Genomic DNA, 18717 nt, shown 5'->3' on the forward strand with positions numbered 1-18717 from the left:
ATGGGTGGTAGGGTCACAGTAGGGAGGGTGAAGAGGAAGTAAGGTCGTAGGGAGGGGAAAAAACATGTGAAGAAGGTACTTGTGAACTGTCTGTGCGATGAGTGAGTTGTCAGAGGTGGGAGGAAGGAAACCTTACGATGAAAATTACAGTTCATTTGGCTATAGGTGAAAATGCCACACACCTTATCTGCACTGAAATCCCAGTGACAACTGTGGGTAATTTTTGCAGCTGGAATGTACATATTTGCAAAAGATGAGGGACCATCCTGTTTGAATAGTTGCAAAAAAAAATGCCCAAACTCTTTATTTGCATTTCTGCCTGTTATTGTAACAGCAGAGGGCAGAGTTGTTTGGCATTGTCACTTTGTTGAAGCTGTTTTTTTCCCCAAGTTCCTGTAATGTTTGGTCCATTTGCTTTTCCTGTTGTGAAGTGAGACAGCTTTGCTGCCTGAAAAATGGAATAAATTCACATGACTCTTGTTTACTTGTTTGAGGGGAATAATTTCAGTTGTGTGTGTAGAAAATTAGGGAAATGGTGTTTTGAAAACTTGCACATGGTAAGAAACAAATACTGTAAAAGCTAAACTATGCTTTAAGTGCTCAGAGGTTTTAAGTTGAAAATACCATGTTCACCTTTTGTATCTTTAATCCACAAATGCTTGCCAATAGAATGAGCTCATGTGAGCAAACACGTGAAACCCAGTCTTCACCATGGAAAATTCCAGCTTGTGAAGTAGTTATTCACTCTCTGCGAGCTCGGCAACTCTAGAGTGGTCAGTATATATTATATTGTGATTTACTTCTCCTGAAATGTGTGCTCCACATTGATGGAAACCTTTTTTCAGTTTCTACAGCACAAAGTATAGTGGGTTAAACTGAATTTTGTTAGAGGTTGTGCTTTGTTGGCATTATTTATTGTCTTTTCTTGCATTTAACGGCACATAATTAAAATCAGGAGGTCCGATGTGTTTCCTTCAGATGCCTCTGAATGTTTCCTTCATGTTTTAACTGTCTTTTCCTTTGGAACTAGTTTCCGATTTTGTTTTTGACATCAATCATTTCTGCAGTGCTTCATAATTGGCTTACTCCTTAATGGCTCTTAATGTTCTTCTCATAAAACATCTTTCCCACCATTTATCTGTTTGGAACCCTTGTTTAAGGCACTGGTAGAAACAATCTATTATTGCTGTGGTTTAAGCATTACATTGTTGCTAAATCTTGTATCACTTCCCAAATTGTCAGATTAACTTGTCACTGTGATAGTTTAGTTCAGTTTTAGAAATCTACATGCTTTAAGTAGATTTGTAACCTATTTGATTTCATTTCAAGAGTTACGTTATTAATGGAGCACCACATATAAATATGATGTTGGGCACAAAGGAAACTGCATTGAGAAAAAATGGAGTGGAAGTTAAAACAAGTAAACTGAGTCAAATGATGGTGAATGAGAACTAGTATCATGCCGTGTCTCATCTATCATGTTGTTGCCTACAGAAAATTTGGAATGGGTCTCGCTACAGCAGCTTAATAAGTCATTTGGACAAGTGCCCCTGGGCTAGTTTAGTTATTATACCAACATAAATCAAAAGTTTCCAGGTGGCAATTTAGTTCAGCAATATTTATGGATTAAAAATGAGAAATAATGGCGCATATTACTAAATACCATCTTTCAGTAAAAGGCCTAAAGAAGATAATCATGTCAATAGTTCTTGACACAATCTGGGTCTGTACTCTGAAATGGCTCTCTCGCCAAAAGTCTGTCTGTCCCTTCCTTCTTTATTGTTTTAATAGTACGTGTTAAATGTATGTTTTCGAGTTCTTTAGCTTGTTTTATGCGGGGCGGGGGGGGAGGGTGGGTGGGAAACTTTTAAAATCTCTTACCTCGACGGAGAACCGATTTTTTTTTTCCCCCGTATCGTATCTCTGTCCGCACTGCGGCCTAACATCGAGGAGTTGGCGGCCTGGAGATCAATTTGGAAGCTCCAACCGCGGGAGCCTGCGGGACGTACCATCGTGGAGCGGGCCATCCCTGTCGAGGATCGACCTCGGAACGGGAGCTTTGACCACCGGCTGCGGGAGCTTCGGTTTCCCCGACGGATGGTTCAACTGCCCTGACCGCGGGAGAATAAAGAGGGACGAAAATTGGACTTTATTGCCTTCCATCACAGTGAAGAATGTGGGGAATCCACTGTGGGGGATGTTTATGTTAACTTTTATGTAGTTGTATGTCTTGTTGCTTTTATATGCCTGTATGGTAATTTGAATATCACTAACTTTAATTGGTACACGTGACAATTAAAGACCTTTGAAACCTTTGAAATTAAAGTTTCCACTGACAATACAACATTTCTCCCATTAAACCGGAGTAGAGAAAAATAACAAATTTGGAACCTTCTCTTCTGGTCATGTCCTGCCACCAGCTAGCAACTTCCAGTATAGGGCCTAGAGACATTGATGAGAAGCCCATGACCAGCCAACTCTTTGCCCTCCGTCTAATTCAAAACCCTTTCATGACTCTTTGGTCAGTCCCTTGAGCTCTGCTTTCAAAAGTTATTTGGAAGTAAATAATCACAGCAACGTTCGTTGAGAGTGTACCAACTTTTAAAGATCCAAGGATTCAAGTCAATTATTGGTCGTTGTGTATCCAATAGGTTAGGTAGTATTCAAATTGAAATCGGACCCAATGATTAGTTAAAAATAGACCATGTGAAATATGCAGAGGATTCCATCTGTACTTTGACATGTCTGAATTGTACCAAATCTTTTTTTTTAATCCATAAAACCACAGAGGAACACTTGAGGTTTGTGCTCTCTAGGTAAAAGAAACCAGACAATATGAACCACAGGTTAAAAAAGTAAGCTACGCAATATGACAAGTACAATGCTTTCTTTAAATCTTTAAATACATGCAAACAACAGCAGAATTCCAGTTAGCATTAACGGCTATTTAATTACTATTCATTTCCTAAGGACAGCTCTTAGTATTTTTACTCAACACTTGAAAATTATTGACATATGGGGAAATGAACAAAGACTGGAAAACAAAGAGGAAATGTTTTGAACTGTTTTTTGGCTTGCATTTTAATGAGGACCTGTTCTATTCATTTATACAGTTAGATGAAGAGTTTGCATTTGTACAGCATCTCCTTACCACGAGCAACCCCTCTTGAGGCTGCCACTCTTACACAGCAATAAATAGCTATCCTGCATACACTGGTATTTGCTGCTTATTCACTGGGTACAGAATGTGCTTCAGTCCATTTGGGAAAATTATATATAATAAATTGTTTTGCAGTATTTCATCATTCACCTGATTTTAAGTGATATGAGCCATAAATTGTCCTTTTGCGAGTTTAAGTCTATCTCCTTATCAAATCATGATAGTTGTTACATACAATTCATCCATGCTTTAACTGTTATCATTAAGACTACTGGCTAGCAGTGACCTTTTGGTTCTCAGTCATGGTTAATATTTAGTAAAAAACAAGGAGAATGTCCGGCTCTTTGGATTTGAACTTGTTTAATGGTGGAACCTATATTCAGTGCCCTCCATAATGTTTGGGACAAAGACTCATCATTTATTTGTTTGCCTCTGTACTCCACAAATTGAGATTGTAATAGAAAAAATCACATGTGGTTAAAGTGCACATTGTCAGATTTTAATAAAGGCCATTTTTATACACTTTGGTTTCACCATGTAGAAATTACAGCAGTGTTTATACATAGTCCTCCCATTTAAGGGCACCGTCATGTTTGGGGCACATCAATGTCATGTAGATGAAAGTAGTCATGTTTAGTATTTTGTTGTATATCCTTTGTATGCAATGACTGCTTGAAGTCTGTGATTCATGGACATCACCAGTTGCTGGGTGTCTTCTCTGGTGATGCTCTGCCAGGCCTGTATTGCAGCCATCTTTAGCTTATGCTTTGGGGGTTAGTCCCCTTCAGTTTACTCTTCAGCATATAAAAGGCATGCTCAATTGGGTTCAGATCGGGTGATTGACTTGGTCACTCAAGATAGTTGTTACATACAATTCACTCAAGAATTGACCAATTTTTAGCATTGAAAAACCTTTGTTGCTTTAGCAGTATGTTTGAGATCATTGTATTGCTGCAGAATGAACCGCTGGCCAATGAGTTTTGAGGCATTTGTTTGAACTTGAGCAGATAGGATGTGTGTATACACTTCAGAATTCATTATGCTACTACCATCAGCAGTTGTATCATCAATGAAGATAAGTGACCTTCAGGAGCCATACATGCCAGGCCATAACACCCCCACCACCATGTTTCACGGATGAGGTGGTATGCTTTGGATCTTGGGCAGTTCCTTCTCTCCTCCATACTTTGCTCTTGCCATCACTCTGATATGTTAATCATCGTCTCATCTGTCCACACAACAATTTTCCAGAACTGTGGTTGCTCTTTTAAGTACTTCTTGGCAAACTGTAACCTGGCCATCCTATTTACGCAACTAACCAGTGGTTTGCATCTTGCAGTGTGGCCTCTGTATTTCTGTTCATGAAGTCTTCGGTGGACAATGGTCATTGACAAATCCACACCTGACTCCTGAAGTGTGTTTCTGATCCGTCCGACAGGGGTTTGGGGATTTTTCTTTATTATAGAGAGAATTCTTCTGTCATCAGCTGTGGAGGTCTTCTTTGGCCCTTTGCGATTAGTAAGCTCACCAGTGCTCTCTTTCTTCTTAATGATGTTCCAAATGGTAAATCTAAGGTTTGGCTGATGCCTCAAACAGTTTTATTCGTGGTTCTCAGTTTCATAATGGCTTCTTTGACTATCATTGTCACAACTTTGGTCCTCATGTTGATAAACAGCAATAAAAGTTTCCAAAGGTGATGGAAAGACCGGAGGAAATACTAGGTGCTGAGAGGTCTCTTATACCTGCATTAAGGAGGCAATTAAACACACCTAAGCAATTACAAACACCTGTGAACCCATGTGTCCCAAACATTATGGTGCTGTAATTTCTACATGGTGAAACCAACATGTGTAAAAAAACCCTTTAATAAAATCTGACAATGTGCATTTTAACCACATGTGATTTTTTTAAATTACAAATCTCAAATTGTGGAGTACAGAGGCAAATAACTAAATAATGGGTCTGTCCCAAACATTATGAGGGCACTGTAGCACTGAATCGGTGTCAGATTTGTCTATGTTCTTGGAATCTGCTTGTGACATGAATCCACAGTCTTTAGCAACAGATCAGAGTGGCGCCCGCTGGTCAAACTTACACACCTGCATTAGAAATAGTTTTGCACTTACAGTAAGACATGGGATTTTGGGAGCAAATAGTATTTTGTTGGGTGGGGAGCACAAAAATACAATGGCAAATTAAATAAACCAATGAAGGTGAAGAGAGTGGGCTTGGAGATTTTGTGAACAGCTTTGTTTTTAACAAAGCAATTTTTTTTTGTGGAGACTTTGGGTACTTGATTCCTGAAGCTTCTGTCTGCCGAAGGGTCTTGACCGTAAATGTCATCTATCCATGTTCTCCAGGGATGCTGCTTGACCCACTGAGTCACTTCATCATTTTGTGTCCTTTTCAAGGTTTGTTTATTCTCACATGAACCAATGAAGGTACAGTGAAATTCAAATTGCCATTCAGCCATACCAAGAAAGAGCAAATACATTTTTAACATAAACATCCACCACAGCGACTCCCCCACATTCCTCACTGTGATGGAAGACAAAAAAAGTTCAATCTTCTTCCCTTCTTCTTTTGTGTATTAACCGGCATCTGCAGTTCTTTGTGTGTACTTGGTGATCACGGTCCCCTATGCCAGTGAGTCAAGAGGCAGCCTGCAATGTAAATGGATAGGTGATATTTTGGGACGGACCATTCTTAGACCGATTGTCGAAGGGAGAGTGGGTGGAAAATAAAATTAATTCTGCTGAGTTACTCCAGCATTTTGTGTCTATCTCTTTGGTATAAACCAGCATCTGCAGTTCCGTTTAGTTCCATCTCCAGCAATGTAACTTTGTTTCTGCTGTTGTAATACTGAGTGTCTTTTATTAAAGTAGCAGCACCGTGTGGTTTTAAAACTCGATCAGTGTTTGTAGGTATCGGGACAGTCAATAATTTGTAAGCTGGTTCCCATTTATAACTTTGCTTCCTATGTTTGTTATCAACTTTCTGAAGATGTTCAACGGTTGACGTGGGCCGAATGGCCTGTTTCCGATCGATATCTTTCTGTGACTCTATGACCACTAAGATGGGCTTTTTAATTACTTGCACTGTCCACCTACTTGCAGTAAAGTAAGTTTGCAGAGCAGTTTTACTAAAGTCAAGTCTCCTATTTGCAAGCCTGCACATGCGGTAGAACCTTCTGATTTAATGGCGTTCAAATATTAGGGAAAATAAAAAGAAATGTAGATGCTTGAAATACAAAATTACAACAGCAAATGCTGGAATCGTACAACTATTTCACTCTACAGATGTTGCCTGATCTGCTAAGTGTTTCCAGCACTTGGTTTTCGGTGATTACTTTGAAGACACCAATGCATTCTTGACTGTTTGGAACTTATGTTGGTACTTGAAAGGTGCTTAAAAGAACTGACTCTTGTTAACGTATACTCAACAAACTTTGAAATGATGTAACTTTCTGAAAATTGCCTGTAGTTGAGAGTTAATGAGAAAAAACAACAGGAGATCAATTATTTGAAATGACTTGTATTTATGGCATAATATGGGATTTTTGATTGCTGGCCACATCATCATTGCACAAAAAGAGTATCGTCCTGTGGTACAGCCTTGCACATGGCCGATAGTCATTAACGTAAGAAATGTAGAAGTTTATTTGTTCAATATACTTGTACAATATAGATTGCATTCAGACAATGGAACATTTGAAGAAATTACCATCTTTAGTTTTTTTTACCTACACTTCCATTTTGCTGTAATAAATGTAATGTAATAAAATGCATGAAACCTCCTTTGTTCAACCCTGCTGTTGGCTGTCAGCAGAATTTTTGATTTAGTTAGTTTACCCCAAAGATTTGTGTTCTATTTCTTCATTGCAGTCCTATGATTTATCACTTCAGTTTTAAATATTATTGCTGATATTATTGCTTCTGTTGATCTCAGTTGACTTGGCAGAGGTAACAGAGGCTTTCGTTCCCCACATCATGGCTTGGCCCTGACTTCTTCATCTCCAATCTGCAACATGAATCACTGATAGCCAAGATGCATTTTGTGATGTTTCAGTATTGCATAATCTTCAGAAATGAGGACAATCCATACTTCAGCATGATTGCTTTCTTCGTGGTAAATGACCCACCACGGGAATGTTAAAATTTGCTGCACAGGCTGAAGAAATAATTCATTAGGAAACATACCAGGAAAGATATGAGCAATATTGTTTTGCAACTCTCAGGGTGGCTTCTCTGAGTCTTGCATAAATATCTTTCTGGCAATGCCCGCAAACATGCTCATTTATTAGACATTCACAGTCAGCATGAGGACAAAGTATGTGTGATGTATTCAAGGTTTGTAGGTACTTTCGATTAAACTCCATTCTCCGATTATGAAAAATTGCATTCTTGAGATTATAGTTATTTTCCAATATCATTCGCTAGATTTGCCTCGTATGAAAGCAGATTGTATATCTATGTAGAATGTGAAATTCTCTCATATAATATGGAAGATGACTCCCAGGGTAGGCAATTAACTTTGTAATAACACTGCTGAGTCAACTAACCAGTGAATGCTGGTAGACGCAAAATGGTGGAGTAACCCAGCGGGCCAGGCAGCATCTCTGGAGTGAAGGAATGGGTGACGTTTTGGGTCGAGATCTTTCTTCAGTCTGATGTCAGGGGAGTGGGCGGACAAAGATAGAATGTAGTCGAAGTTCTACCTTAGAATGCTCACAGCTTTCTCTTTGAACTTTTCCAAAAAAAAGAATAACGTGATATCTTGACCGGAGGATCCATTGAATGTTTTGTAATCAACAAATGTGTTCATTTTACTTCTTTCAGGGGAAGTGGAATCTTCTGATAAGTATTGAAAGCCTGCAATTTATTTTACTTTTTTTTGGAAGACAGTGTTCATCACTGCTTAGTAGTTGTAAAAAATATATAATCTCCGTAATATCACTATTGAAAGATAATTGTCTATTCATTGAACATCACATCTTATAGTTTGAAAATGCTATTTAAAAAAAGACACTTTTGTAACTGGAACAGAATATTTCTAAGTTTAGCTTTGAATTATTAGATATTTACTGGATGCTCCTCATAAGTGTGGTTACCACGTGGGAATACGCATTTGAAGCTGACATTGCTGTGCATCTTTATCAGGTACTGGAGAAGTACCGAAATACACCCATGAGCCACAAAGAGATCCTCCAAGTCATCCAGCGTGAAGGATTAAAGGAGATCAGGTGAGTGCTTTTACAGTCTTATTCTCTATAGTAATCTGCATAAAGTGGAATGAGTGTGATTATTTTGTTGGTTAGAAGACCTACATGATTATATGATTGTATTTCATACTGAGAGAAAAAGGGGAAAAATGGTGTGCAGGTCAAATTTGCACGTCCAGTTAAATGCTTTTGACTCTGAAATACACAGCCACACCATTTTTTTCTGTTTGATGTAAATATCCTCTTTGGTGTAAATATCATCCTTTACCTCTCCGCCTCAATCCCACAACCATGTTACTGCCTTAGCTCATATTTGTTTATAGTTTTGTCAAATTTTGTCTAGTGATGGTAACTAAGCATGCATTTCTAAACATTATTCTCAGTCTCTTTCTCTTTGTTGTTAATAAGCTCTCATCAGTGATGTCATCTGGAAGCAAGATACTGTTTATGCATGAATTCTCTCGAGAGTCAGAACTTTTATTTAATCAGCTCAAATAGAAACACAAAATTCCTCCATCTCTGTGGAGCCCAAACTTCAGCAATCCTTTTTAGCTTTTATCAACTCTAATGTGGTTCTGTTCTTAATTGTTTTTAATTTCAAGTTACCCTCATTGTCATTCATTGTGAAATTGTTTTTGACACTCAGCAGAAATCTCTTCCCCATAAAATTTCTGTCAACACAGCCAGCACCCTGCATTGTTTGCTGCAGAGACTCGACAATGTAGCTTTTACTGTCTTCAATGTAGTTAAATAGATTTTTGGGTGCTTTGCCATACCAAGGCTTGATTCCTGGTCCTTTCATCTTGAAATTTCATCGTCACAGAATCAAACAGCAGGCCCATCAGCCCAACTTGCCACACCAACCAACATGCCCATCTACCCTAGTCCCATCTGCTTGCGTTTGGCCCATATCCCTGTAAACCATGTTTCTTAAACATTGTGATTGTTCCTGCCTCAATTACCTCCACCAGCAGCTTGTTCCATATACCAACTATCCTTTGTGTACAAAAAAAAGTTGCCGCTCAAGTTATTAAATCTCCCCCCCCCCCTCACATTAAGTCTATGTCCACTGATTCTTGATCCCCTTCCTCTGGGTAAAAATCAGTGCATTTACCCAATCGATTTATAATCTTATACACGTCAATAAGATCACCCCTCATCCTCCTGCGCTCCAAGGTATAGAATCCTCTCCCTGGAGCTCAGGCACTCAAGTCCAAGCAAGATCTTTGTTAATACTCACTGCATCCTTTCCAGCTTAGCAACATCTTTCCTGTTATAGGGTGTCCAAAACTGAACATCTATACATAACTAAAACTCTGAACTTGTGCTCTTCCGGTTTGCGTGGTTTTGCTATTTGTGCAAAAACAGTACAAGATAGCACTACAATTTTTCGCTACCTGACTCATCAATCTCCTGTGCTGCAGGTGCAACAAGTTTTGTTCCGATCAATGGTACATTTAAAAAGTTATTAAGGTTTAAAATCTTAAAAACCACGCATGCGCAGTTTGGTCTCTTCTGCTGTCAGTCAACGCCACGCAGATTGGTCTCCACTCCCGTCAGTCAATGCCACGGCCGGGAAGGCAACGCCCCTTCCTGCACCGCGGCCTCTCCCGCCTCACTCACAACCTCCTCTCTCCCCTCCTCACAGTAACTTGTCTATCGTCTCCCCCACCACCGGCGGCGGCCATGGGAGGGGTTCAGTGAAGGCCCTGGTCACGTCTCTCTCCCCCTCATCACTCACCCCTCATCACTCACACCTCTCCCCCGCCCGCCCTCTGCAGCAATGGCGGTCCCGGTGACGAACACCGACTCCACCCCTCCCCCCCCCCCCCCCCCCCCCCCCGCGGTTTAGACCAGCAGCGGCAGCAGTCGGGCAGGTAGGTGGGAACGGGCCGAGTGGCAGCAGTGGGAGATCAGGCAGGATGGGGACGGGCTGAGCCAGAATGGGCAGAGGGAGGGAGGGAGGGAGAGTCGGGTTGCAGGGTGGCCAAGCAGTTTATGCGGAGTATGAGTAACACGCACACACGCGCACACACACACACGGTGCAAACTGGTCCAATCCTCAAATCAACTGGATCTAAACCAGAGCTAACAATGAATGACTGAAGGAACTGCAGATGCTGCTTTTTATGGAGGGAGGGAGGGATTGGGGGAGGGGAGGAGGAGAAGGGAAAGTTTTCTGGGGAGGTGAGGAGGGAGTGTGGGGGGATTGAGGGAAAGGAGGGGAAGTGGGGGAGGTGAGGAAGGAGAGTGGGGAGGAGGGGGAATAGAGGGAGAGGAGCGAAGTTGTGGGGGAGGTGGGGAGGTGGGGGATAGAGGGTAGGAGGGGGGGTTGGGAGAGGCGTTATGGAGGGAGGGAGGGAGGGAGGGTGTGATTGAGGGGAGAGGGAGGGGGAGTTGAGGGAGGGATTGGAGGAGGAGAGGGGAACGAAGAGGGAGGGGGATGGAGTGCTGGGGGATGAGGGGAAATGAGCCGCGCCTGCGCAGTTGGAGGCTATGCGTGAGTGGTGGAATATTGTGTTGGGGAGCAGACCCAACAGGTCTGCACTTAGTCTAGTAAAACCCTAAATGTGACCTCATCAATGTCTTGTGCAACATCTATACTCAATAATCTTAATGATGAAGGGCAATGTGCCAAAAGCCTTCTTGACCATTCTGTCCACCTGTGACACCACTTTCAAAGATGTGCAGTATGTACAGTTGTTCTTTTACAGTTGCTTAATCATTGTGCTGTGTTTTGTGTGAAAGTATTCTCATGTGTAAATAAGTCTCTTGTATTTTGTATACAGTTATTGTTAACCGGGGGGAAAAGGTTAGCTCTTTCGATACATATGCAATGTGTTAAATATTCATTGCTCGAGATGCTTAGGTTACAGTTTGAGAGATAAGAATGAAATCAAGTCAGACCAGTCTTACTCAGCTAGGCCATGAAGGAGAGCTGTTGAAGGACGATGATTAGATAAAAATTGCAGGCAGTCCAGAAAGCACAGGGAGAAGTGCTATACCCACGTCACATTCATGGGGGATACCATTTGTGAAATTAAAGAGAAAATGCTCAAAGTACTCAACGTAGACAAAAATGCTGGAGAAACTCAGCGGGTGAGGCAGCATCTATGGAACGAAGGAATAGGTGACGTTTTGGGTCGAGACCCTTCTTCAGACTGATTTTTCCAGCATCTGCAGTTCTTTCTTAAACAAAGTACTCAACAGGATCTATGAAGAGTGGAACAAAAATAATGTATCAAGGTCATTAGGAGCAAAAGCACATTTTATGATGCAGAGAGAAAGGGAGAGGGTGGAGAGAAATGTCTAATCGGTTGGAAAGATGAAATGACAAGTGGGTAATACAGGATTAAAGTGGGTAACAGAAAGTAAATGAGAGAAGCCAACGAATTGAAATTTGCAGTTCATAATGTTCAAATGCTCACAAGTTATGGGAGCAGAATTCGGCCATTCAGGATCATTGAGTCTACTTTGCCATTCAATCATGGCTGATTTATCTTTCCCTCTCAACGCCATTCTCCTGTCTTCTCCGCATAACCTGTGACACCCTTCTTTGAAATGTGAAATTCAAAACCTAGATATTTACCTAGCTATTATGATTTTCTGCACGTTGTCAGTATGGAGCACATTTCATTTTGTATTGCTTGTATTATTAAGACTTTAATTTACAAAGTAATTGCAATTACAGTGATGTTCATTTTTATTCTGTTGTTACTTTGATGGAACGGGTGAGTGGCTCTCTGTCCAGGGAGTGAGGTTCATTTAGTGTGGCCTGCTTTGGAGTTGCAGTTGCTTCCACGGGCAATGGATATTTATGAATTGCTTAATAGGCCTGTGGTTATTGTCAGATTTATGCACTCATCTTTGGTTGTAAATGTATAAATAAAATATAATCAAATTCTATAATAAGCACCATTTCCCCTGGGTAGCTGATGTGGGTAGCATCGGTCACTGGGTATTTTTATGATAATAAAAGCTTGAAGTTTTTGACAAGCCCAGATTACAAGCTGCTGTCTATTTTTCGGAGATCCATTCTTACTGGCATTTTATTTAATTACATTGATATTAGATAAAACCAGTGAGCTTCTTAACAATAAAGAGGTTAGTGTTTTTATTGAAGAACAAGATGAAATCAGTTGTGGAAAAAACAATTACGTGCTTGACTGCATCCGGGGTGATTATTTGTAACTTCCCTGTATGATGTTGCAAAAAGCTTCAAACTATGTTTCTTCTCTTCCCCTTCTATTGCCCCAGTGCAAATGAATAAAAAAATAATACTGCTTAAATGAGCTTTCACAATTGCTTGCAAACCAGCCACAGATTTTTGGTAGTGCAGCATGGTTTAATGAAAATAAGTACATGATGGCAGGGTGAAAGATTCTTGTATCTGAATGTCTTCTTCAATCGCACTTGTATATATTTTGCCTGGGGTGCACCTCAATGAAGTCTCAAACAGGCATTTTTTTGACTGTCAACGAATGGGTAGATACATACACCATTCTTTTTATTTGTGTAAATAAAGAGCGGAACTCATGATAAGAAGTGCTCACTGTCACACGTGCAAATAAATTATGGCCAAATAAATTATATAATTAAATATCTGCCGACTTTTCTTTAACAATGGCATGAAGTTTCTGTTTAGTGGCAAATTTTCTTGTGTTCAGTTTTGTTCTCCTAACAAAAAAAGGATGTATTAGCAGTAAAAGGAGTGCAGCAAAAACAGGCTGCAGGGGTGGTAGTTTGCTGTATGAGGAGATGGAGTAGATGTGCCTGATTTTCTCTAAGATCTAGAAGATTAAAAGGAGGCCTCTTTTCAAAATACTTACAGGCTGGATGTGAGGTGGATGTTTCCTTAAGGTGAAAGCGATAAAGACTAGAAATAAAAACAGAAAATACTCGGTATCCTTTGACTTTTTGCAACATTTTCTGCTTCTATGTCTGATTTCCAGCATCCACAGTTTTTTTTATTTCAGACTACAACCACTGGTCATGATCTCAGAATAAAGGGTAAGTGAGCCATATGGGACCAAGGCAAGGAAAAATTCCATTATTCAGAGGGTGATGAATCTTTGGAATTCTCCACCCTAGGAGATTGTGGAGGCTGTGTCATGAAATTCATTCAGAACAGAGATAAATAGATTTCAGGATATTAAAGGAATCAAAGCTTTTGAGGGCTGTGTAGGAAAATGGCACCGAGGTGGGAGATAAGCCATGATTTTGATTACTAGCCGAGTGGGCGTGAAGAATCACATGATCTCTACCTGCTATGTCCTGAAAGAGATAGAGTTTCCTGCTGTCCTCCCAGAAACTTGGCCACAAAGCCTTAATGAGGGTAGATTTTTCCCTGTCATGTGCCAGATGTCAGGAATCTCAGATTAGGCTGAACTCATCTTGTGGGCTGAGCAACCACATGGAGTGGAAATGTTCAGACGGAAGGAAGAAGTTTGAGAGATTAAAGCACGTACATGACTGATTGGCGAATCTGAAAAGATCATCCACCAAGTTACTAAGAAATGTTTAAATTACGAAATCAACGGGATTTTACAGTGATGTTCGACCGCAGGCGTAAAAAACGAGTTAGTCAAGATAGAAGTGGTTGTTCAGGAGCAACTATTAATCAGTATGCCTTTAAACATTTGGTTACTCATTCAACAAGTCATTACATTTTCAGTGGTTTTATGGAAAGGATGAATTGAAGTACACGTAAAATATCACAGATGCTGCGTTGTTTCTTGGTAAAAATTACAGCACCACACCCAGTGCAGGACCAGGGTATCGCAACTTATAAATTTGTTTTTCTCATGGTATTTGTGCAACTGTCAGAAGCTGTAGTGGTGAAGCTGACAATTTTACTGTTGCGACAGACCATATAGTTTAAGCAGAATGCACTACATTGAAGTTGGTCGGGTGGAGATTGTAGTCCATTTGTTCCTCAGACCATCTTGGGAAATCGTTTAAGAGAGAAAATGAAGGGGTTAATAATCTTGGATTATTAATGAAGGCAGTCGTCAGCCTGCTCAGACATGGTAATGTGGTAGAGATGAGGTCATATTACGGGAGGAGACAGAAGCAGACCTGATGGATTATCAAAATCATAAAAAAAGAAACGTATAAACTAATGTATACTAAATACTATCATATAATTTCATACTTGTAATCATCATATTCTAATTGAGATCTTAATATTGGGAGGGAAAACAAAATTGGAAGTTAGAAAAATAGGTAAAGAACACATCAGAAACCGAAAAGGCTAAAATGCAGTCCATTTAAAAGTAGGTCAATATGGCACCGTGTTTTTCTGCTAAATGTTTGAGCTCAAGAGGAAGTTTTGGTTTTGTTATTGTCTTTACTTCATTCAGACGATTTTGGGAAATGCACTTGCCACTGCAATTAATAAACATACCTAATTAATTAGATTATGGTTTGTGTTTTCAAGCGAAGTGTTACCCACACAACTCTTTCTTGAGCTTGAGAGTTCAATGGAGGAGATGTGTTTGCCATACTTTATATTGTAGCTCTGTAGGATTGGAAATATGGATTCACTGGAGAAAGTCAGCCATGTTTCATATTTTCTGGAACGCTCTTGACATCCTCGCTGTTTAAATGCCTAGAAAAACTTAAAACATAAGTTAAATGAGGCCTTCATCTGAGTAATCAGTTTTTCAATGCTGAATCAAAAGACACTTGGAATATGTAAATAGAACGTGCCAGTGTTTTTCTTCCAGAAACATCGGCAAGATAATTGTTTTGTTCTTATTTAGAGAAAACCATTTTGAATCAAATTGGGTTCTAAAGCAATAAAAATTACTCAATGCATAATTCAGGAATTATGGGAAATAGTGTATTAAATAGGATTATGTTTGAGTCTCTCAGCAACAGGCAATTATGTCAGTGGGCAGCAATCTTCATCATGGACTAGTTTACTTAACACAGGGTGTGGAAGCTGTGCCTGTTGACTCAAATACATTAATGATATTCCAATTGAATTATACAAAGGAAACTATATTACAGGTAAAATAGAATTTAATGATGCAACATTGTGAAATGTTAGCAATTTAGTAATCTTTGTCTGCTATCAGAGCAATATTTCAGGGAAACCTGATCCTTTTGCTCCTAAGGGGATTATGGCTGCACCAAAGAATGTTATGAGCTTTTCATTCAGGCTTGGTTGTGTGTGAGAGAATGAGATGTGTTCTTGTTGCCAAGAAAATGACTACTCAGCTGTGTGGATACTGGTTCTTCAAACAAGTCGACACACATCTGACTTTCTTTTAATTGAATCCACAGTAACAAAATTGTCAGTTAACACCTTGTGTCTATTCTTTTCTATGTGAAACATTACAACTAGTAGTTAATAACATACCAGGTTCTAAATGTTGGCCTGTGTATTTCTAACTTGGAATTCTAAGGTAAGTTTTTTTTTTAAATTATAAATATTTATCTTGCAATGATTAGGATAACAATTCTAAATGTATTTTTGTGGCACTTCTCACATTGACCGTTCATGTCGCAGCTATATCTGAAGAGAGTAGAGTATCTCGTTGAACTGCAGTAACATTTCTTTGAACCATTTCCAGCATCAGTAGGAGCCTATGAATAGTAACTACAAAATCATGCTGAAAATTAATGCTTTATCTTTGTTTATTGTTTTCTATGCATATATCTATATATTTTTTTATTATTCTGTTGGTGATGTTATTGTAATTTTCCCTATCTTCATTTAGGCTGCTTGAGCTTGGCATTTGTTGAGTTGACGAGCTTTGTTTTAGCACAACTGCTTGCTGAGCTGCCTTTATGAACATCGGAGATAAAGAAATAACCATTTTAAAACTGCCAAAATGTTGAAGTTGTGGATATTGGTGCAAGTTATTTTATATAACGTATTAAAAATCAGTTTGGAGAAGATTCAGTTCTGATACAACTGAGTAAGCCCACCAGGTGAACAGTCTATTCCAACTTTGGGTTCATGTGTGTTCCAGTAAAATTTCATACCGCTTTAAAAATATGTGCCTAAATCCTAGGTTTAGTTTTCTTATGGTTATTATCGGGAGTGGTATTGGGGGGGACGTAATTTTACAAAGAACCAGAAGCGTCTCTTCTCTGACTGTTTCTTCTCTGTTGATGTGGTTTGAAGGGTGCTTCGTCTTTATGGTAACTTTGAAAGAATGGCTGTTTTTTTATATTAACAGGGTGGCTGATGTAATAGTGTGCTTGTAGCAGCTGCAAGTAATGTAGAACAATGGCTGGTTACACAGCTGCTCTGACCTCAGAATCACTCAGCAGCATTGCTTTGAACTGTTCTTGGTCATTTCCGTTCAGTTAACATGCAAGTCAAGATTGTAATGGAACAGTAATACAAAAACAAAGTACAAAATAAATGCACAAACTGCTGGAAAAAGTCAGCAGATCTGGCAACAGCTGTGTTGCAGGTATATGATCTTAGATTCAACAACGTTTGCAAGAGATGTGCCTCGAGCTATTAAATTCACAGGGCTGCAAAGGCACTGAGAAATGGGTTGTGGGAGAATGAAAGCCAATAACAATCCTCGCAGGTGTACATAGTTTTGTCTCCTTCAGAAATATGAGGTGAATTGGACCAATTTCTAGACTTTCATAGTTAGTCTTTTCAAAATTTTGATTGGCATAAGTAGACAGACCTTTTCTATTTATCAGACATTTTTTTACCATCGACTGGTGTGATACCTTGTAGAACCATTTGTTGAAGGTATCTGCTGCATGTTATGGAAAGACCCATGCTCAATGGATCATGATCAGAAAGATATTTCGGGGGGACTACACCCCCATAATCACCATCAAACACAAACTTAGTTGTGGCTCACACTTGAAATGCATAATGCCAGAGGAGGTGAAGTCCCTTTTCTATGAGTTTGAGCAACTCGCCTCCATTGATTAAGAAGCTAATTTGCCTCCAATGTCCCCACCCCCACATCCATGGAGACAACCAGTGACTCTTGTCAAGGACTATTTCAACTCTATCCATTTCTTGAAGAGGCTTTTTCCTCCTCCTCCCATGAAGATCCAGTTGGGCCCTAGTTACTCAACTCTCACTGCCTATGAAACCAAACGACCTATTCACCATTTCCTTCCATTCCCTCCTAAATGCCCTGAACCTAACTCATTCTCCCTCTCTATTCCTATCCAACTTCTTTCTGTTCATCTCTCTATGGGTTCTTCGCCCTCACTGTGAAGAAACGGTGGCACACCTGGTAGAGCCAGACAGCTAGAGCTCACAGCGCCAGACATCCAGATTTGATCCTGACCTCGGGGGCTGCCTGTGTGGTGTTTGCATGGCCTCCCTCTGACCATATGGGTTTCCTCCAGTTCCCTCACACATGCCAAAGACACGTGGGCTTGTAAGTTAATTGACCTGTAAATTGCCCTTAAGGTGCAGGTAGTTGATAGTCAGCGTACACTTGGTGGACTGAAGTACCTGTTTCCATGCTGTACCTCTCGACTCTGTAAACAGATGACCATTTATTCTGAACCATGCACCACTTCACCATCCTCTATTACACATTCCATCTCAATCTGACCTGTTATATCAGCTTTCTCCACTTGCCTGCCATAATATGTGAAGCGGCATTGGAGAATTGCGAGTGGACTGAAAAAAAAGTAGAAAAATGCATAAATATGAGATGGAAATAAGTTTAAGAGAATTATTTTTCTCATAATTTACCTCTGTCCATAACAATGTTATAGCCATACAGGTTTGATACCTAAATATTTGAATGTTAAAACCACTTCTTTTTGTAGAATGTATGAGTTGAGAAAGCAGTCTCTGCGGTGCTGAAGTGCTAATAAAAATGAAAAATTAAAATTAAGTCTTACGAAGCAGTTGAATGAAATGAAAATTTCAGATTAGAAATTAGGAATTCCGAATAAAAAATCACAAAATTCATGCTGAGGAATTTCAATTTGTAAATTTGCAGTGCCATTTTTGTTGTTCCAATTTTCTTCCTAATTTGCTGCATTAATAATGCATATATTGTTGTAATCTGCCCAAATGTAAGCAAGAGGGTGGGGAGAAGGGTGGGGGGGGGGCCTTATGCTGGAGTTAGCTGAAGTTGGAAAATTCAATGTTCATACCATTGGGTATCCATGTAGCATATGAGGTGCTATTCTTCTAGTTTGTGTTTGACCTCACAGTGGCATTGGGGAAGGTTGAGGACAGATGGGAAGGAGAGTTGAAATGGTTTGCAGCTGGAAGCTGAAGATGGACATTGCGAGCAGAGCAGCGTTTCTCTGCAAAACTGTAATCTCGTCTCGGCCAATGTAGAGAAGCCACATCATGAGATTGAGATGCCATCGACCA

The 18717-nt window shown here is 39.8% G+C and overlaps 1 protein-coding gene across 7 annotated transcripts in view; it reads left to right on the forward strand.

Annotated features, from left to right (window-relative positions):
- asxl2 (ASXL transcriptional regulator 2) overlaps positions 1 to 18717 on the forward strand; it is a 174130-nt gene that overhangs the window by 65381 nt on the left and 90032 nt on the right. For 3 of the 7 annotated variants that reach the window (XM_033021421.1, XM_033021423.1, XM_033021430.1), the window contains one exon: positions 8320 to 8402. The exons of 2 other annotated variants lie outside the window; for them this stretch is intronic. In XM_033021421.1, the coding sequence (XP_032877312.1) occupies positions 8320 to 8402 (83 nt within the window). Of the gene's footprint in view, positions 1 to 8319; positions 8403 to 15112; positions 15794 to 18717 lie in introns of those variants that run through there. 2 more of the 7 variants (XM_033021425.1, XM_033021426.1) reach the window with 2 other exon arrangements.

The sequence above is a fragment of the Amblyraja radiata genome, chromosome 5 (assembly GCF_010909765.2).
Source record: "Amblyraja radiata isolate CabotCenter1 chromosome 5, sAmbRad1.1.pri, whole genome shotgun sequence".
Lineage (NCBI taxonomy): Eukaryota > Metazoa > Chordata > Chondrichthyes > Rajiformes > Rajidae > Amblyraja > Amblyraja radiata.